The 23,027-nt window shown below is 36.2% G+C and overlaps 1 protein-coding gene across 3 annotated transcripts in view; it reads right to left on the reverse strand.

Moving 5' to 3' along the window:
- Nucleotides 1-23,027, reverse strand: part of shank2b (SH3 and multiple ankyrin repeat domains 2b) — a 1,055,424-nt gene that overhangs the window by 328,567 nt on the left and 703,830 nt on the right. For all 3 annotated transcript variants that reach the window (XM_039749058.1, XM_039749068.1, XM_039749076.1), the window contains exons 17-18: nucleotides 2,004-2,086; nucleotides 445-569 (exon numbers count right to left, since the gene is read on the reverse strand). In XM_039749058.1, the coding sequence (XP_039604992.1) occupies nucleotides 445-569; nucleotides 2,004-2,086 (208 nt within the window). The remainder of the gene's footprint in view (nucleotides 1-444; nucleotides 570-2,003; nucleotides 2,087-23,027) is intronic.

Raw genomic sequence — 23,027 nt, forward strand, 5'->3', positions numbered from 1 at the left:
ATTAATAAACAGACCATCCAAATGTGTCCAGGCGGTGCAAAGAACATTACTGGTCAGGCCTTAGAACAGTCTTAATTTCTTTTAGATGGTAACTTTGCCATAAATCAGCACAGAACAAGCTTCACCTTTTACAAGCACGTCAGCATGTCACCAGTCCCATACTCCTTACATATCTAATCAGTCCAACATGACAAACACTGCAACACACTCTGAACTTTCCTTACAAACACTGTGACACTTAACAGCGACAGTACAGCTGCAAAGCCCGGTCAAGACCTTCCTTTAGCTCATTGTCAGCAATGCATCATGCTGACCAGACCCACTGTACATTCCTCTATTCAAGACCCTTCTTGACAAACATTGCGAAATTAACCACCAGAAAGATTCAAAACTTCACCCAACTTGCTCCAAGCAAACAAAATATAAAGAAAAACTCTTGCTTACCTCAATGAGAAAGTCTCCAGTCCTGAGTCCAGCTTGCCATGCAACCCCACCTTCATCAACTGACTCCAGATACTGCAGTGCAGGAAAGGCAGGGGTAGGAGTGAACTCTTCAATCGGGGTGTCAGCTTGTGAAGATGGGAAGAGAAAAGCGCAATAAATAAACACATAAATACATACAATCTAACTAATGCTGTGTTTTTTTTTTTTGGTTAAGAAGTAAGGATTCACAGTAATTTACACCCAACAGGTAATCCTGAAATAGGACACAGTTTCTGCCATTCACACAGCTGAGGAGCTCAGAGTTCCTCAAGTAAATGTAACAATCAATCAGTCTATCAAGTGTCTACATCATCTTCTGTTTCTAAAAGGAATTAGAAAAACTTCTCTAAAAACTTTTATTCATTTCTCTTGGCTCATCCCATTGCACCAGAAACTTTTGTAGCAGTGACCTATTCACTTTGCTGAATGTTATTCACTTCCTGTCCGGACTGTTACTTTTTCCAGTTCTTTAGCACATTGCATCCACTGAATAAATGAGCATTTGAGACTAATCTTTTAAAGGTGATTTGGGACATCAGATAAGTACACCTTAGAATTAAGAGGAAATAAAGCAAGTTTACAAGTTTACTTCTTTAAAGTATTTTTTTTTGTTGTAGAACAGAGCAGAGAGAAATAAATGGATAGTTTAAGTAAAAAGAAATCCTTGAAAACATGCACACATAGTTTTTGTGAAGCTGCAGAAAATTATAATTAAGAGGCAATTTCAGAATGCGCAGCTTTTGTTTTTATATTCAGCAGTTCTCATTAGACTTTTGTGGCCCTCAAGTCTGCAAGAAACCAGTAGCGACAAGTATCACTTTTGATTAATCATCCTTTTTTTAATTTTTTTTTTTTACTGAGAGCCATGTTATTGAATGTGGGTTTTAATTTTGTTTTCTTAGAAGAAAATGTATTCAAAGCAAATTGGATGTCCTTTTGTAAAGACAGAAAATATCAGGGACATCACAGTTATTTTTGTTCAGTTGGTAAATGAACTGAAGTGAGAATGTTTTGGTTTATGTTATGTATGGAAAAAGGGGTTAAATGCTAGAGACATGCAAGATACATTAAAGGAATGGCTGCACTTTCATGTTTCTGATCTCTTTTTAAACAGGTCTGTGAACAGAAAATAAAAGCCTCAAAGATTAGATACAATGACATGGCACTAAATTAGTTGAAAGGAATGTAACATAGGCTACACTTTTTACAACTATGTTTCGTCATAAATTAAATAAAAGAATATTTAAATAGCATAAATAATGCACATTTTTGAGAGCTTCACCACTCTTTTCTGGGGGCTATGGTAGGGCTGTTTAAAACTTACACAAACAACAGAGAAAAATATTTTTGCTTAGAAGCCATTAAGAATCTGAGAATAACAGAAATTCTAAAATACTTTTTGCTAAATTATCACTATTTTACATTTTTCAGGTTAAATGATGACAGAGAAGGTACACTCTTAAGCAAAGTATAACAAGAGAGAGATGCCAGAGGATTTTCTAAAGAGAGCTTCAACCTACCTTTGGCCCCTCGCAGCACAAATCCAAATCCTTCATTGTCTTTTTTCTGCAGGACCACTGTCTTCTCATCAATAACACAGTCACTGTGAAGAAAATTCCGAGGATAGCGACCATTATTACACCCCATCATCCTCATCATCGTTGCAGCGGCTCTTCCTGAGTAAAGGTTCATCGTCATCAACAACAAAGCTGCCACCACAGGAGCAAATTATTCATTTATTCAAACAAATAAAATAACAATCCTGTTACCAGGAGCAAAGAGAAACGGCACTGATAAAAAAAAGAATTTAGAATCCGTAGAACACCGAGAGGCCTGCATGAGAATATGACGTTCTTGAACAACAACATATCAGCCAAAAATACAGAACGATAATTAAGGGGGGGTGGGGGGGGGTGAGTGAAAAAGCAACGTCACAGAAAGAATTATATAAATAGAAAAAAAAGATTACATTAGAAAACATGCATGGTGCCTGTAAGGCTGTGAGTGAAAGACTGAATGAGTGTTGACTCTCATGTCATCACTGGGAGAGCTGAAGAAGCCTGATGAAGGCAGGCTGCATGTGATTTGAATGACATTTTCATTAATATAATCCTCAACTGTGAATGCACCAGATGCATTTCCGAGTCAAGCAAAAGAAAAGCCAACCCATTAAAAAGTGAGGCAGCATTCTGTTGTCGTTTTCCAATTTTCTCTGTTGCTCAAAGGTGCGTGTATCCTGTTTTGAATCCTCTCCCCACTTAAAGCCACTGAAAGAGCAGGAACATGGTCAGAGAGCAGAGGTTTTGCCTTTAAAAAATCTCTCTCTTTCAACCCATTTAATGCTGCATGCTGCTAGGAGCCCACATGATCTGTTTGACAGCCCACACGCCTAATAGAGAGCAGCTTGCCTTGGCGTCAGCAAGCATGCTTTTCTTACAGCCTTAGGAATCTGCATAATTCATTTAGCATAAGGAAACATGCATTTTTAAGCAACTAGGTGTAAACTATTTTCTTTACTTTTGTTTATGTATAGGGAAAACCACACAGTTAACTGCCTATAAGATTAACAGTGGGCATTACTGAGGAAAAAAAATAAAATAAAAAAATATAAATACAAAAAATCCCACAAATGTAAATGCTTTTTTGGCAGTAAATGCCTCCCCCTTTATTTGACTATGAACAGATCAGGTATAGAAATACATGAAGTATATAAAAAAACCAAAATGACTTAATCCTGGTCATTAAAAGGCTTTTGTATCTGCTTTTATAACCAGAGGTGCAATGCTGCATCTGTTAATGGCTAAAAGAAAAAAAAAAAAGGAAAACACAATGCAGTCTCACTGCAGATTTTTATACACACAAGCCCACCAGCTGCAGTCCCAACCCTGCGAAACATTAACACCTCCAAAGTTAGTTCAGTATATTTAATTGTGTGTTACCCACATCTCTGATATTACTACATCTTATGAATATTACCATCAACCCGTATGTGGAGGATATATTTTAAATACAGGAAAACAAACCAGTTTTTATGATTTTTAACAAATCATTAACATCAAAGTATAGCTCCTTTCACATACTGTCCTGATATCTACTGTGAATTCTTGCACATGAAGAAATATAAAGAAAGATCCTGTCAAGGCATGGCTCCATATTTACTTATAATGAGACCTACCCATAATCTGTCAACATCCAAAGATGGGTGATTTTAAAAAGTTATCAAAGAAACAGAAAAATTCCCTCCCCATTCATCCACCAACCCATTTTCAAAGTGGCATTAATTCAGTTCAGGGCCAAAGCGAGTTGGAGCTTTTTTGGTAAGCACTATCCTTGGATGGGATATTAGTCCATCGCAGGGAACGTTCACACAAGCCCATCAGGCCAAACGTAGTTTCTATTTATCTATCTAAATCACGTAAGAAAAATGAAAATGTGTCAACTAATTGATACAATCAAGAAATACTGTAAGTAGCAATACAATACATCAGCACATACTATCCTGTTCGTTTTGGGCACCACTCTGTATTAATCTGTAAACCATTACATTCATTTAAAGTTTAAGAAATTTAGGATTTTACCTGTATATAGGCGGGATTTTTTTATTTCATTAATGTTGACAGAATAGGCTCTGGCCCTATAATAGAACATGATTCGAGTTCAGAAAATGGATGAATGGGTGGAAGAATTTTTGTTGCTGTTGGGGGACAGCATGTGACTGTGAATAAAATTGTAAGGGCATGTGTATGTGTAGTGTTTTTCAAAATGAAAGAAAGGGGGAGGAGGGAGGGAGTTAACCCCCATCAGCATCATGATGAGTGGCACTGAATGCTGAGTTGCCGTAGTAACATAATCTGTTGTTGGAGAAAGCCATGGGATAGATGAAGTGAAGCTGTGTTATTAAAATTGTGTGGCTGCAGATAGATGATGTCCTTTGATTTTACACATTATTACTTTTTTATTATGGAGAATTTGTACCTCAGAATGATAAATTCAACCTCAAACACCTCTGGCAATTTTTGCTATTTCTGGAAAATCTCTCGTCATTTATCTCACAAAACACGTTCTGAAAAATACTACCCTGTCGCGTTGCCAGCCTCAACATGAGAGCTTGATTACAGCATGGCATCTAATATACATATTTTAATGTCATGTACACTCAACTAATTTAACAAATAAGAAGTTTATATACTGTAAATACTGTACTAATTGCATATTTTTTAATCTGAATAATTTTATATAATTTATTCTTTTTGGGGGTTGGCACACCATACAAGAAAATCATGCTAGCATATCAATTTAATAGGGAGACTCTGTGGTTGAAAGACACAAGATAATGTAAATGTGATGGGCTGGCACCCTGTCCAGGACTGTGTCCAGTGCTGCTGGGAGAGGCTCTGGTGCGCCATGACCCTGGACTGAATTAAGCAGGTTTAAAAATTGAATGGCATGAAAGTTTGTTATGGACTGGTAAATATTTTCAGGCCACTGTTATGCAGCATAGTGATATTTGTTTTTGCTTTAGCACCCCAGGTTCCAGTTCTTGCTCAGGCACTAGCTGTCTAGAGTTTCCATATTCTGCCTCAGTTTACAGTATTTGGGTTTTCTGCCAAATCTCATGTATGATGAATACGTAAGGCTGACCAGTGATTTGAAATTGGCCTGCTGATTCTGTATGTGCTTACAACTGCACCCTATAATGTTTTGGCTCTCCATCCCGGGCTGATTCCTAACACTCCCGTTATAGCCTCTGGCCCACTGCAATTCAATATTTAATCAAAAATGTTTAGTAAGGAACAACATGGGATGTTTAAAAAAATAAACAGTTGAGCTTAGCTAAATCTTACTTTGCTAAGTGATTATAAGCGTATACAAATGTAAAGCAATCATGCAACCGATGGAAAAAGGCGTACATTATGCCAGTAGATCATCTTGCTGTTTTCAGTAGATTTTGTCAGTTCCCTTGAATTAAGTTAGACTGAGGTAGGTAGCACAACTGTCTCTCAGTTTGACTTCATATCTGCATTTTCATGTTTAGAATATAACATAACACTCAACATGGCAAATCAAATCTTAGTAAAAAAAGTACCAGAATGATAGTTGAGTTAAGATAGAGAGTTAAGCACCAAGGGCTGCTGCAAGCAATGTGTTAGCTCCGACAATGCAAACTGCCCAGCTTGAGTGAATTTGTTATATACACTGAATGCGTGTGTGTGCATATATATGTGTCCATGTCCATTTATATGCACCTGTATCATTAATGTAACAGAGATGTGCTGGCAGATTCTGCCCAACTATTTTATTTATCCCATAAATTTATTAAGACTCCATCAAAACCTAACAGATGACTAGCTACAGTAGCTGTCCTTTATGTTTATTCAGAATCTGAATGTAATGTATCCAGACTTTAAGGCTAAGTTGACTTTTGGTGCCATCTACTGACACCGAGACTTGCAGACCTGAACACTTATAGTCACTGAAGGTCTCAAAAGACATGCATTAACTCTGAGAAAGTTCAGTACGTTACTGCACCCTGTTTTGAATGTTAGAATAAGACATTTCACTGCTGTCTGTCAACTACCTAATGGTGTTAATCTAGCAGTTGTTCACTCTGCTCCATCTGCACAGCATGCGTTTGTCAACACACTTACACGACAATAGTGGCAAAGAATTAAATCATTACCTGAAAGGAAATCTCAGTGCTTAAACCACACTGTACACTGCAAAAAATGTGTGAAATAAAGCAAGTGAAAAGTATATGATGACATTAAATCTTGTTTTCCTTAATGTAAGAATTATTGATGTGTTAAAAAATATTGTATTTATGATTTTTTAGCTGACTTTAAGAAATGTTTTCATGTAAATTTTGGTTACCCCATTGGTAGATATTTGGTAAATAAAAGCAAAACAACTCCTATTTAAAGTATTTTTTTTTGTCTAGGTTTTGCATATGTACTGTACTTTGTGCAGTGTATTCAGTGAATTATGAAGCCATGAAAGCACCAAATTATGAAAACACACAAAAGCAATGAGTTGTGAAACCACAAACTATTTTGCTAGAAATTGCAGTGGAGGTAAACAAAGTGTCTCACAATGATGGGTAAAGTGTAGCTCCACATGCAGGGTAGCTGGTCACTCAAATGACTGCCGTACTCCCGAGTCTGATCCCAACATGCCACAAAAAACCTTGCAGGACTGTAAGCCAAAATTGGGAAGTGTCTAGTACGAGAAATCTAAATGTCGTACAATGGGATGGCAGGTTCAACTAACATTAATATTTTCAAACTTAAACAGCACCAAAGAGCAAACATTGTAAATAAACAAGATCCTTCTTAAATGAATGAATAATCCTTCCCATCCTTCTACAAGCCCTCCACCAACGTTCAGTGCTCGCCTTCTTTTAACTATGCATGTTAATATCTTTAAATAAAAAGTGTAACATCTTCCAAAGTTACTGGTGATACTATATATATTTATATGTAATTTCAGTGTTTCACTGCAGTTAAGGACGAATTTAACAAAAAATATCTTTATCACTTATTTATTTTAATTTAGTAGGAACAATGTAATTTAGCATAAGTTATATAGTAAGTATAAGAACTGATGTGCCATACGGAGTTTAGAGCTACTACTGATTTCAAAATTAGGCTCCTAGTTAGGTGTTCAAAATACAACTTATAAAATAGGAAAGAGTAAATTAAGGAAGCAACTTTAATACTGAAAACATATGCATCATAAACATATTGGCACCTTTTCAATTTTTTTCAAGTAATGCACCAGTTTTTTCAGAAAATTGTTGAAATTAAAAATGCTTTGGTGTTATCATATGGAGTAGAACGACACAAAAAAGGTGGAACAAAGATAGCTAAATCTTAGTTTATTCCATACAGAAATCCAAAACGGACAAAATAAAATTATTGACATATTTTAGAAGTTTTACGGAGTATTTGGATTTTAAGCATTTGATTCTTCCTTGATTTTAAATAAACTTGCCTGTGATGAGTTGCAGTTGCCTTCAAAATAAGAAGCACCCATTTAACCAATGTCAATTAAGAAAAGTTGTTCCTTATTCTGCTGTATTGGCAGAGGTACCGATATTGTTGGCCACACTTATATGCATATTGACTGACTGACTGACTACAATTACTATATTAAAATTAATAAGATTGATAAACAAGAACTGACAATATTTTGATTTCTTTTAAAAGGTTACACAATTTCCTATAGCTACTGTCACACCATTTATGTAATTGCAAGGCACATTGAAGGTTATCTGCTTATAAAACAGATATTTTTTTTTATGAAAGTTTTTATGAAAATGCAATACAACAGCTAATATACTTTTCAAATATTCCACAAAAGAAATATATTAATAACTGCATAAATGAGCCTATTCTAGAATTTTCTCTTCAAGGAGAAAAAAGGAAGCAAGAAGCTCCATTACATTGATAGGCAAAATGTGTTTTTGCCTTTTACACTATGCTGTATTATTTTAATCATACAGAGTATATGTCCTTACTATTCACCCATAAACTTAATTAATTAGTTAATTTTGCAGTAACGTGCATCTAGCTGAAATAAGAGCAGTATAAGGAATTAAATACCATAAAGCATATAGAATGCTCTGTAAGATATAAAAAGGTTATCTATATATTTAAACACAGGAGAGCCTGATTTCTGCTCTTCTACAAGTTCCACTTTGTTGGGCTTATTCAGTGTTAATGTTTTCAATGCACCATCTATTGGACTGTGTTTTGTAATGCATGTAGTAATAAAATGGATTGGCTTTTTCATTCAAATCAATGGTGCGTCACAAACATTAACATTGCTGTTGAGAGTCATATACTAAATGCTGAATAACTGAATCAACAGACAAACTAACACTATAATTTAACAAAGTTATATTTAAATTGACAAAAAATAAAAAAGAATGAGAGAGGTATCACTAATCTCAATCAAGTCCATTAAAAATTCTGGTGATGTGTCTAAATTAATGCAGCAAGTTTACAGAAGGAATGAATCATGTAAAGAAAAATAAAAAAAAAATATCAACAGCTATAAAGGGGGCATGATGGTCTCCCAGGACCCACATTTCAGACCTTGCAATCATACTGTCAGATACTTCCTTCTCAGTGAAAGTCAATGGGCTCCACTGCAACTAAGACTTCTTTTATCTTTTTTCTACTTCCTACCCTTTTCACTTTAAATTTCCTTTATTATGTTATAGTGTCTGCTGTACATGCCACCTACCGGAATGAAAAATGCAATGCATTTTATTATATCACTTAAGAAAGGCCTTAGAATGAGCATGTCAAGAATGCCGCCCTTGGGTGAATGTGTTTCTAATGCTGTCGTAGATTTGTGGACTGCCGTTTTCTTATTCAATTCAATTAGATAACACTTCTACACTTGGATTTATGCACTTGAGTAAATGTCGATGATTTATACTGAACTCGGCCAGCTAGTATAATAATATTTGTCTCTCTTGCTCAATTAATTTTTAGGGTCACATGGTGTGAGAGCCTATCCCAGGAATATCACGCTCAAAGCTAGACCTAATCCTAGACCATGGACGGAGCTATGCCACACCATCCCACTTCACACCATGACAGATTTACTTGTATTAAGCAAAACTGAAAACTGCTAATTATCATAACTTGCACTGGGTAGACAGGAAACCAAAATACTCTTATTAAAACCCACAGGCAGGCTTGGATTGTATTTGTGATTTTTAAATAGTTTACACTGTGAGACAACAGTCGGTGCCATACACTTTTTAGTTATCCGAGATTGCGGATTTGGCTCAAAAAGAATAGTCTTTAAATTTGTGTTAACTAGACTTCTTGTTAAATGAGCCCTTGATTAAAAATTCTAACTTCGTATTTAGATTTGCATTTTGGCTTGACCATTCAATTATTGGTTTTCTTGGCTTTTCGAACTTTAGCTAGACTATGATGATGTTTCATCTCCCAGCCCAAATCAACAATAAAACTAATTGGCTCCTTTCTCTGGCGGGAAAGTTTTTTTTTTTAAACAAAAGTGCTACTTTGAAGCATTACATTTTGTGGGATGAAATTCTGTATTGCCGTATGTACTCTCTGGCGTATTTGTTGTAAATGGAAAATACAGTGGGTTTTATTGCCACTTTATACTGAATTCCCTTCAATGCGCACTTTACACTGAATTCACTGGTGAATTCCCTTTCTGTGACAAGTTTGTGTAAAATATTATACCTTATATTACATCAAAAATTAAAAATTTCTCTGTACACAGTGTAGTAAATAATTAAAGAAGCCCAATTTTATGTTAAATATTAAGTAAAACATGTAGATATGTCTTAAATTTACTTTCTGTCAACAGCATCTTCTTCTTAAAACATGTTTTTGTGCCTGTGTCCCCTCACTGTGACAGATGGCTGGTAGATTTTTAAGACATCTACTCTGTCCTCTTGAATTTTGACAATAAGCTATAGAGTGTTAAATGGGTTATTTTTCTCGTCACCTTTTCATGGAAGCGTGTTTACTTAGCACAGCTGAACTGACATACATTTCTCTGAAAATGCAAAAAGACAAGTTCATTGCAACTGCCGCATGTATTTCTTCGACAGTTTTTTCGCCACAACTATGGCATGGAAACACATTATTTTATTTATTAAAATGAACATTCTACTTCATCTCTTTATTATTTCTGACTATCTAAGAAGTCTTTAAAGCTGCCTGCATTCCAGTTGAATAAAGAATATTTTATGTAAACTGTACCACAGCTCTGCAACTGTGAAGTGTCTTAAGACAGTGTTAACAAACAACAAAAAAAAAAGATGTTCCATAAAATACTTTTTTTTGTTGGCTTTACAAAGTAGAAAAAGGCAAACAGTGCCATTTACAATCTGTTCTCCAAAAGTGGTAACTGAGATATTGAAGCTTCAAATTAAGACCTAGATCATTACAGGCCTTCGGTCTCTAGTTTTAATGCTATACATTTTTTATTTCTAACAAGGATCATTGGAATCATTCACAGCAGTATTTCCTAATAATGTGCTTCTCTTACTCTGTACTGGCTTGTAGTTCAAGCTAACTCTAAACTTCCTTGCATGTCAATAATGAACAGAAATAAAAGTTAAAACACATGGCTTAAACGTGAACTTGAAATTGTTGATGTCATGTTACCACGAGTTAAGTTCTAGATTGGATCTGAACCTGTAAATGCTATCTAGTCTTTAAGACTTTAAGTCTGGTCTTTCATGGACATAGATGAACAAACTAGCATGAAGGAGAAAGGAGAAGGCAAAAACGTTCAGGTAAAGCAGGTCGAAGAACACAAAAAAAGGATTCACAATTCTAAAAAAGGGAAACGTAATTCGCTGTTGAGTTAGGAATCAATGCAAAAAGTCTACTCAGACACAGCAACAATTACAGCAGAAAGGGCTTAAGGTGTTGGTGGAGTATTTGCCCTCACCAGGCAAAGGCAGCTGAATGACATGGCTTAAAACAAAATCAGATATGAACTATGGCAGTAGATTCTTGACAGTTCATTTTTCTTCATGTGTACCGTAAATATTAGATTATAAAATGACCTTGGCAAGGTAGTGTAGATTCATTCAATTCAAGTTCATGGGAGGGCTACAGCATATCTTGCAAGCCTCAGGCACAAAGTATGAAGCAACTCTGGATGGGGCGCCATCTGAATACATCCTCAATTGAGGATCACCAATTAAATCTTGGGCACACATCTCTGGGCACGTAGGAAGAAAACCAGGGTACTTGGAGAAAAAAATCCACACAAACACAAGAAAAAACATGGAAATGCCATTCGGCAATCAGGCTAAATCTGTAAAAGTCAACAGTGCTAACCACTACACCACTAATTAAACATTCTATTTGAATCTATTAAATTGTTCAGTAATTAATAATTCGGAAAATTAACCCACAGAGAAGGGATCAGTAATGAGAAAAGTGGATTTCTAAGGGTTATGCTATGGTAGAGTTTTATTTTATCTCCATGAAAATCTTCCCAATGTACATGACAATTAATAATTCTGGAGAGATAAGTAAGAGATTAAAGGGAGTGCATGGTGACGAAAACAAGACATTTTAAAGATTTTTCAAAACATCCAAACTGAACAAGAAATGAATTGTGTTTCTGAGATAAAGTGCAACAAAAAAATAAGACTAACTAGCATGAAGCTTTTCAAACAAGCCATAAATACTGAATGTGCTCAAACAAGCTACAGTTGTACCTGTTGAAATCTTTACTTGATTCGTTGCATCTTTTAAATGATAAAGGTGCAGACTGTCATAAAAGTGTAGTAAAACTTTGAATCGTTATTGATGTGAATATTTACCTTTTACCTAATATGTTTGGAATGTGAAAAATATAACCTATTAATTTATTTCTTTAGAATATGTAAAAAAAACAACATTATTTATCTGCCTTAGGTAAATACAATGAGCATGGGCATCAGTCTGGGAAAAGAACAGCATTTGTAATGTATAAACAGAATACTGTAAAATGTAAACATGACAGTTTATTATAAGATTATCAATCTTAATTGTATCTTACTTGTTCTTTCGATGGTAAGTTACCATTTGCTTTTAATTAAATAGAAATAAGCTAAGAAAAACGCCTAAATTCCAAATTGGCACCATGGCTGTTTAGCTTTGAGGACCAATTCTGCAGCTTTCTATACTGCAGTCAAACCAGTCAGTCCTTCAATTATCATGGGACACAGTTTTTAAAGAATCACAAAATAGAGAAATTAGCACTGAAGCACACACTGCTTTTGTTCTTTTATTTCATCACTTAGGTGCCTTTGTTTTCCTGTATTATGCAGTTTAGTATCTTAATGACTTAAAAACACATAAAGTGTGCCAGCACCTGGAAATTACTGTGAATGTGACTGTCAATCACAAGTTTTGCCATTATTTTAATACAATTTTTTATCTGTATTTTTGTTAATGTTGATTAAACATTACTGGTTTCATATAAAAACCTAGAAGGAGTAACTGTCATTGGATTAGGGAACGGAAACCTTTCCCATTAGCATTAAGTGCAAGGCAATAACCAAAGTGGTCAGTCCATTGCAGGGCTCACTCATTCCCTCCATCCCTCATTCCCTTGCTTACTTCCACACTCATTCATTTCCATATTTGCTGATATAGCGGCAAGTTAAAGTAATCAACCATCTTAACCAGCATATGTTTGTGATTTGAGCAGAAGCCCACACAGTCACTGTGTAAGAACTGTGCAGTCTTCATATCTACATTTCCAGGGCCAGAATCTGATCTGAATTAAGGCCTCTAGAGTTGTGAGGCAATGTGCCTGCAAAGAAATAAAACAATTGTACATTAACCCAGAATTTAAAATTGTCGGAATTAGTTTGTTAAAAAAAAAAGAACTAGAACTTAAAAGAACTGTTGAGCCTGAACAATCAACCTACCTCATCCAAACATAAACTGGCAAGCATGCTTTCTTTACATTGTAGCAACTACTTCTGTATCAAATCACGTTGATTATTTGAGAGCTGTTTCATGAAACTGGTCAAACTTGGGGATGATCCGATTACTCCTCACTTAATACTGAGTTAATATTTGAAAGAGAGAAGAGTTTAACAAATACCTGAGAGTGTCAAGAGTGGAAAAAAAGCTTTCTAACACTGCAGGCAGCCTGATCACTAATGTCACAGATGGTTTGTAAAACTGCTTTGCCAGAGAATACCGCCAGGTTTACTCTTCACAGATGTGAACATAATAATAAGTAGTAGCTATAATAATTATAGGCTTTTGCAATCCACCACTGTAAGGGGGTTAAGAAAATGGATTCTGTTAAGAACGTTATGGGTTTAATTAAAATGCCGTCATGCAGATGCTTTAAAGGGTGTATCAGCACATAAAATGGATGAAATAATTGTTCCTTGTGCTGTTTAAATCTCCACTCTGCTACAAAATGACCTAAATACAGAATCAAAAAGTCTACATAATTCAGGTCACCAAATATAAAATCAAATTTTTTCTGCTAAATTCAGCATGTTTCTCAAAAAAGTTAATGTAAAGGTAATGATATAAACATTAAGACATAAAAAAACATCATTAAACCTGTACCATGATCACAGCTCAAACTTTTCACCCTTTTGTTAACATACGTAAATCCCAAACCTAAACATCCTAAACAATCCTAAACCTCCATCTTCCCTGGTCAAGTCATACATTCATTTTCTAAAGCTGCTTATTCAGAGCAGGGTTACAGGAAAGCTGCAGCCACACAAGGCAGAAACAATTCTTGGACTGGTCGCCAGACCATCGCAGAGTAAACACACACACACACACACGCACACGCACACACACACACACACACACACACACATATATATACTGTATATATATCATGACAAATTCAGCATCTATTATCCACATTTCATTAAAAAAAATATAAATAATTTGATAAACAATTTTGGAAAGATGTGTGTCCATGTTTCTGTGGTACACACACAAGAAGAAATAATCTGATTCTTAAGAAATTTTTATTTTGAAACATTTTTAAATGCAGTAGTGGCATTGTATCTGGCATGTATGAGGGAAACCCCAAAATTTCTGTAATCAGCCAAAAGAGTACAGAGTACAGAAGTACATTGTAGTTATCGAATACGTCTCTAGGTATCTTATGCCTCTTTTTATCAGTGGCATCATACTGAGTCGATCAAGTGTGTATTCCTGTGTATTTCTTCCAAGCACCATGGCAGAGTTTCAAAAAATAATGATGATAGCATTAATCAGTAACATTAGATTGAACTGCACCAGGCAAAAAACATCCAGAGAAGGGGCATAAAAAATGGATTTTGCACAATGACAACTTACCTGCCCCATGCCATGTTGTCAGTCAAAGGTTTGATCAAAAACAGTGTAGTTGTGTTTTGCCTCCTGTACTTGCTCCATGAGACTTCTTTTTGTTACCAAAATTAAAATGAGACTGAAGTAGGAAGTTTTGCTACTGCAGAATAAACCCAGGGAAGAAACACACACTCTAGACAGAGTAACAAAAGCATAAAAAATGCTAACAGGAATGACAGAAGTGATGGTACAAGTGCATTGTATCTCAAGAAGAGTATTCTGAATGTGACTAAAAGGGAACTGCTGTATGTTTTATGATAAAGTTGTTTTTGCAACAATTCTGAGAATTTATGGTTCTCCTCTTGTATTCTGGTAAATATTTTTAGCCTTCCTTATTTATTTTAGGGATATAAATAGGGGTTGTATTCTAAAAGCTATTGCTCATTTCCTGTGTGTTTTTCTTATGGGTACCTTGACAGTATCCAAGAAATATCCAAGAAACATTAAAGACATAGTCTTTGGTTATATACCAGTTTTTAAGCAAGGGGCTAAAAAAAAAATTATGAAACTTCAAGAAAAATTGACGTATAGCTCTGGGCTAGTCACAACATTAAGCTGTTCTTTAATGTGACAGCATTTATGTAAGCATAATGGCAATGGATTTATTGAACTATCTCCTCTGCACTCCTGAGGAACAGGATAAATACCTGATGATTTAGTGGAATGGTTAAGAGGTTTGCTTAGTTTATTTTATGGGTAAACCTAATCTGTACCTATATGAAGCCAATTACAATAATTAAGGAATTAATAGTAGAAGTGAGTCTATGCAGAATTCTTATAAGATCTAGTCTACTCTTGTAATAACATATCTCTCTGGCTTATCCTATTTGGATCTCACAGGACAGGGAGATGTCAAGCAATAGCCTCCATGCCTCTTTTTGTTTTGTCTTCTTGTTCTTTTCTCTTCTCCCTTCCATCCCATGCAGGCTCCTTTTAACTCTGCTGCCTTATTGGGTGCAGGTACAGGAGCAATTTCCTCTGTGGCCCCATCGAGGTGCGTGACTGATCCGCCCTCTAATGCATGTGTGCGGCGCTATCAATCTACACCTCAATTAAACGCAGATGGAAATGCACTCGCACACACTGCACCCGATTGGTGTCCTGCACCTTTTCGCGGATGCGATTATTTATTTATTTAAGTCGACCTGTGCCACGGACCACTCATCACAGGAACAGAGGAGAAACCCCAAAAGAATGAGAACTTGAGTTGACAGGGGAACATGAACAGAAAGAACAAATAGAGGAGATGTGGTCATACAGGACCAAAGTGAACAAACTGGGAAACACTGGCAGAACATGTGGAAGAAGGTCCCTGGATATTTAAGGAACACAGGTGACAAAGTAGGTCTAAACCCTGAATTAAATGGCAATTGCTGGGGAGTCAGGTATAATCTATGTATACTTTTGAACTGAGTGTGCTGGTAATTGGTGTTTTTTCAATGAGTTTCCAATATTTCTGAATACAGAATTCAGAATACTTTTGTATGGGAAGGAAGGTCGCAAGACCAGACAGCTTCAAGTGATAAGGGTTTATACGAAGCTTTGTGCAACAAGGAACAGAGAGAGGTTACAAGTTTGGATTTTGGGGATATGTAAACTGCAAAAATGTAAAGTGGGTGATCAGGAGCAGTGTGAGAAATTCTAAACATTCTAAGCACATACCTCAGCTAGAGATAAAAGAAGGAGGAGAGGAGGGAGCAGGCAACCCTCAACTCAAAGAACTAGAATAATCCTAGTACTGAATCACTGAATATATATTCTAATGTGCCAGCACCCCGTCTACACCAACTAGGAAAAACAGTTGGTTTGCCATTGATATTTAATGTTGGGCTTCTAAAGACAGGCATATACAGATACCACCTTGAAGGCGATCCCAATAATTTCTCTACATAATACTATAATTTAAGGACATAGGAAATAACAGGGCTTGGTTTGATAGGGCAAAGATTTTAATCAGCGACTCAGAGATAAGAGTAAAGAAAGAGGCGCAGGTTTGCTCCATTTGTAGCCAGAAAAGGGTATCTGAAGGAGACCTGATCCAGTGCCAAATCAGACAGAGGGCATACACCGTAAGATTCTTTATGCCTTGGGTTGTAAAAGTTTTTTTTGTGAAGACCCAAATAAGAAAACTACAATATACTAACTAAACTAACTCATTAGTATACAGGGACCCAAGATAATGATTGTTTTCATAATGACATTACATTGGAGCCATAAACACACAAATAAAAATGGTCACATAATAAAATATTATATAGATATGTTTTTGTTTCCTTTCAAGCATACCTCTCACTTAAATATTATTAAAAGAGAAAAGTGGAAAGCAAATGTATTGTTAATGAAACAATAATTATCATTCAAAACAAGGAATAGATTCCTAAGGCAAATCACTACAAGTGTAAATACTTGGCGCAAGCTTTAGTAAAGCTGAGAGAAATCGATTTTTGGAATGCAGTGCAGGGATGATGATGATTTTTGAAAGGATACTATCAATGATTGCTTAACTTAATTACTTGAATCATAGTACTGGAAAAGAGTAAAGTAGTTAAACGCAATTAATCAATGTAGTTTACTTACTTTGTCTTAAATAACATTATTAAAAAAATCAAATGAGTCCCAGAATTAACAATACACTTTTCTAAATGAGTTTGTGTATACTTCAAAACTATTAGTTTAAATAGTTGCACCTTCATACCAAAGTGGTACAATAACATGCTTTATAAGTTGCCTTGGATAAAGGTGTCTCCTACATAATAAACAATAACAGTAAAAATAACATACTCTGCTTTTCATTTAATAATTCAGTAAACCTAGGAAAAAAGTAGCTTAATTATTTCTAAAAAATGTGTGCACTGTTTGTATTTTATAGGGTGACAGATCTTGATGAAGAATTTAGTGAACTGACCAGTTTGAAACTTTCAATGCCATTAACAAGACATTGTGTTGAATGTCTGCAGTTTGTCTCAACCTTTGGATATTATCTGCCATTCTTATGGTCCTCAGTGCTCCAACAATCATGTCCTTCACCAGTAGACAGAAATTTACTGAATCAAGACACCCTAAACTTCATGCAAAATCCTCATTTACAGCCTCAGAATCATTGTATGGAGTAACAGCATACATGCGATGAAGCAAGACCCAGTTGTCCATGCCCACTAAAACTGCTTTTATTATGGCACATATATATCCTAGCTCTATTCTCTCGCCCTGCAAAACAGTCCAAAAATCATGACATTCATGTGTCGCAAGCATTCATTTTTTTGACATTCAAACTAATGCTGTGATCCCTTCACCTCAAAAGGTTGATTGTCATTACTGTCTCCCTCTTTCTTAAATGTGTCTTTGCTTGTCAGTCATCTCAATTTCATTGTTGCACTGGTTGTGAGAGGGTTAGGTAGTGACATGGGGAAACTTTTTTTATATTTTCACGTCATAGAAACAAAAGCTCTCGGTGATGTGTCAATGGCATTGTTTTGCATACTACCACAATGAATATTGTGGTAAATGGAGGGAAGGTGTAGCACTCGACACCAAATTTGGATTTGGACGAACTCTGCTAATTTTACACAATTATGCAACAACCCATCACAAACACGTTTCCGACCCATAGTGTAAGAAACACTGTCTTAAACACACCACAAAGTTTCTACCAGACAAATATAGATGTTAAAACACATATGACTGGAGAAGTCTACATTTAAAAGAAATGCCACTCAAAATGTTTTGGAATGTAATAAATCTAAGCAAAACTGTACATACAGTGCATCCGGAAAGTATTCACAGCGCATCACTTTTTCCACATTTTGTTATGTTACAGCTTTATTCCAAAATTGATTAAATTCCATTTTTTTCCTCAGAATTCTATACACAACACCCCATAATGACAATGTGAATAAAGTTTACTTGAGATTTTTGGAAATTTATTAAAAATAAAACAATTGAGAAAGCACATGTACATAAGTATTCACAGCCTTTGCCATGAAGCTCAAAATTCAGCTCAGGTGCATCCTGTTTCCCCTGATCATCCTTGAGATGTTTCTGCAGCTTAATTGGAGTCCCTACAGTGAAGCATGGTGGTGGCAGCATCATGCTGTGGGGATGTTTTTCAGCAACAGGAACTGGGAGACTAGTCAGGATAAAGGGAAATGAGGGGATGAGTGCAGCAATGTACAGAGACATCCTGGATGAAAACCTGCTCCAGAGGGCTCTTGACCTCAGACTGGGGCGACAGTTCATCTTTCAGCAGGACAACGACCCTAAGCACACAGCCAAGATATCAAAGGAGTGGCTTCATGACAAATCTGTGAATGTCCTTGAGTGGCCCAACCAGAGCCAAGACTTGAATCCGATTGAACATCTCTGGAAAGATCTTAAAATGGCTGTGCACTGACGCTTCCCATCCAACTTGATGGAGCTTGAGAGGGGGTGCAAAGAGGAATGGGCAAAAATGGCCAAGGATAGATGTGCCAAGCTAGTGGCATTATATTCAAAAAGACTTGAGGCTGTAATTGCTGCCAAAGGTGCATCGACAAAGTATTGAGCAAAGGCTGTGAATACTTATGTACATGTGATTTCTCAGTTTTTTTATTTTTAATAAATTTGCAAAACCTCAAGTAAACTTTTTCACGTTGTCATTATGGGGTGTTGTGTGTAGAATTCTGAGGAAAAAAATGAATTTAATCCATTTTGGAAAAAGGCTGTAACATAACAAAATGTGGAAAAAGTGATGCGCTGTGAATACTTTCCGGATGCACTGTAGGCTGAAAGTTGAACACTGGAGCTGGGAGACAACACTATTAAACACGGATTATGCTTTATCTTTTTAGCTCCTAGAAATAATATACTAACGCACATGTTTTGTTACAAAGTGAACATGAAGAATCCTGTGTTCAAAAAAGCAAAAAATTGAAAATGTAACTGCAGTTTCTTAGTTAAAAAAGGGTCAGACTGCTTCTTTGAATGACATTTAAATTGTGAAACTGCATCTTTTATTCATAGTGAAACTGCCTGCAAAGTGTTGTATTATACATGCAATCTTCTCCACGAAAAATGAATAGTAATATTCATGTAATAAATGTGATTAGTCTGTGAATGATCATTTAGCTTTGAAGTTCCAAAGAGTATCTCCCTAGTTCAGCTAGTGTTAATGTTGAAACTTGAACTGAAGCCCACCATGCATGACAGATTAGCTAATCCTTTGTTTACTTTATTTTGCCCACTGCCAGGGATCATCACACGACTCATTATTTTTTGCACCCCAGTGGCCCTAAAATTTACTCTGAAAAGAAGAGACATCTTGGTTCAGCAGTAACTTTTGTCACAACAAAACATTTACCAGTGAATATTAGACTACAGCAGACACTGTACAATGACTAGGTACTAAATTAGACACACCTGCCGCTTCCATGTAATTGTGTAGTCAGTAATATTTAAAACAGGAAGCTAAGCTCCATTGGACTATGTGTGAGGTTAACTGAGATTTACCAGACTAGGAACATGACATAGAATGAGATCAGAAGAAAAAGGCCTGAAGAAACGAGAAAAAGCAATCTGATTTGGTTGTCATGCATAATAGTGCTACAAAAAAACCCAAATAGGCCTATTGATTTTGAAACAAATTGTGCAGATGGGCTAACGGATAAACAGAACAGCGGTGGTGCTGAAAGTGTCATAACAGCATGTTGAATTCACTGCACCTTTTCATGGATAACAGCTTAGGGTCCAACCAAATCTTTGTGAAAAACAACAATGTGCAGTATACAGAAGACAAAGTAATTTAAGCCCAGAGGACTTGTAAAGCAATGCCTAGACTGTTCAGCAAGAACAGAATCCTATTGCCAGCTAATGTGTGTAAATAAGATTGCCAGAAAATAGCAAATACCCTAGAGTGTGAAGTGGGTTTTTCCTGGCCAACATTGGAAAATGTATTAAGACTAAATCTACTTTTTGAAAAACAGAGGTCACTAGAACTTATCACATCACTGTGATTAAGAAAAATTAAAGCCTCATTGCACTAAGATATGCCCTCTATAGATGACCAATCTATGAACCTCCAACACACACCCTCATTAGGCACTTATCCATTAGTGTCTTTTGTTTTGAAAATGTGTTGATCAGCACAAGCAGCAAGCAGCCTGCTATCCAATCCCCCCACTGACACAGCTCAACTCAGGCAAAAAATTCCCTCAGCTCAAGTGTTCTTCATCTGTGTGTGAGGTCCTTGAGTTGCATAGGGTAAAAAATATATTGTCATTTGGAACACATGCATTTCATGTGTGTTCTGTGTACTACACTGACATGACCGCTTGGGTTGTATAGTGGGAAGAACTGCTGATTCATAATCAAGAGGTCACCAGTTCAATTCTGAGCGCTTCCCAGAGTTACTGTTTTGAGAAGTGAGCTACTCATATTGTTACTATTATTGAATAAAAATATACATTTGATTTGAGTTTGTAACAGCCAGTGTATAATTATGGTACTTGTAAAGGTTAGCGTTTTTTTTTTATTCAGTTTTTTTCTCACAGTCACGTTCACGCTCCCCTAAATCTGACACTGCTGTTTTAAAATAAAGACTATAAAGTGCTATAACAGGTGATCTGAGCTCAGGTGAACTCAGATCAGGATGACTGTTCTACATCGGAGAAAGAGAACAGCATGCCCATGCCGATCAAACACAGAAAGCTCTGCAGTCTACTTGTGACTTTACGCTGTAGGAAGATAAGTAAATAAATAATAGGTAAATGATATTTGATGTGACTTTTATACAAGTAACATATAAATATTTTTCATATAAAGACCTTCACAAAATATAATCAAAAACAGAACTTTGCATGATACCTTGGTGAGCTCGGTATGCCCTGCTATTTCGTTGAAGGACATGCATGTGGCATATTCACTGGCAGAACGACGCCAGACCTTTTGCTGGATCCAAACGGTGCCATCTTTCACCTTTACACCTGGCGCAGCTGCATTGTCCTTATGTGTGAGTGGACGTTTCTTGCAGAGAGGGCTTCTGTTCTCTTTTTCCGATGTAAAACCCTCATCCTGATCTGAGTTCACCTCTGTTAAAGCACATCTTTATTTGAAAACAGTAGTGTCAGATCTGGAGGAGCATGAATGCGACTGAGAGAATAAAACTGAATAAATAATAAAAAAAACACTAACCTTTACAAGTACCATAAATGTACACCGGCTGTGACAGACTCAAATCAAATGTATGTTTTTATTCTATTATAATAGTAACAATAAGAGCAGCTCACTACTCAAAACGGTAATTCTGGGAAGCACCCGGAATTGAACCGGCAACCTCTTGATTATAAGTCAGCAGTTCTTACAGCGGCACCATATTTGGACTTCAGTCTTGACACATTATACACTTCATGTTGAAATTTTGTCATTAGTACTATAACATGAAAAATGTTTCTGTTTTAGGTATGCGTTCAACATTTCTTGCCTCATCCTACATTTAAATAGATCATTCTAGACAGGGAACACACATGAAATGTATGTATTCCAAATGACGATATATTATTTACCCTATGCAACTCCAAGTGCATCACACGCAGATAAAGAGCCTTGAGCTGGGAGAACTTTTTGCCTGATTTGAGCTGCGGCGGTGGGTGGGATGGGATAGCAGGCTGCTTGCAGCTTGTGCTGATCGACACATTTATAAAACAAAAGACACTGAGGAGAGGTGCAAAGGAAGTTTTTCATGGGCTTCAGGGATTCTAGTGTTAATCTCAGTGCTTTCACCTATGATAACAACATTTAACCCTAAGTACAAGAGTGCTTCTTTTTTGTCCTGACCAAACTATTAATTTGCAATATTCTTCTGAATTAATAGTTTCTATCTATCTATCTATCTATCTATCTATCTATCTATCTATCTATCTATCTATCTATCTATCTATAACATACACAAGATACATTGATGATTGTGTTGGTGCTTCTTCCTGCTACAGATGCCAGCTTGACAAATTTATTAATAACTTTCCAGATGTCATCCATTTCTCAGTTTCATAATCAATGCATCTGCTACAACTCTTCCATTCCACAACATCAGTTTCTTTATCAACTCACCAGCATTTCAAAACTTTGTATATTGCAAGGCAAATGACTCTCACAGTTACCTTCTCTACTGCTCTCTCCATTCCTAGCAGATTAAACACTCTCTTTTTGACATTTCCTCTGCCTCTACAGCAATGAAGTGGACTGTCATAATGAACACTCTGAAAAAGGATGTCCTTCTTATACTGTGTACAGGGTTCCTCAACCATGCCAGGAGAAGACCTTTCAACATCCTCCTAAAGAGGAAGACCAGAAACAAAACCAACATCTTACATGACCTCTATTTTCAAGCCTTTTTACCCTAACCTCTCTTGATCTTCTTCTTCCATTGACTGCCTAATATAGTTCTTTCCTGCAGCACACTACACAAAGAAAGGTCACCCTCCCTGCCGGGCACTTTTCAGTTGTAACAGGAGCAGCTGCATCACTTACAAACAGGACAACCAACAATAAAATCATATTGGATTACTCTAGAAATTTAATATGAGAAGGCATGTCTCCTACCTGTCAAAGATACAATTTAATGTATTTCTTATAGAGAATACTTTATTTGGCTGTCCACATGGGTAAAATAGGGAGATAAATTTAAGGGGCATG

The sequence above is a fragment of the Polypterus senegalus genome, chromosome 1, assembly GCF_016835505.1.
Source record: "Polypterus senegalus isolate Bchr_013 chromosome 1, ASM1683550v1, whole genome shotgun sequence".
Classification (NCBI taxonomy): Eukaryota; Metazoa; Chordata; class Cladistia; order Polypteriformes; family Polypteridae; genus Polypterus; species Polypterus senegalus.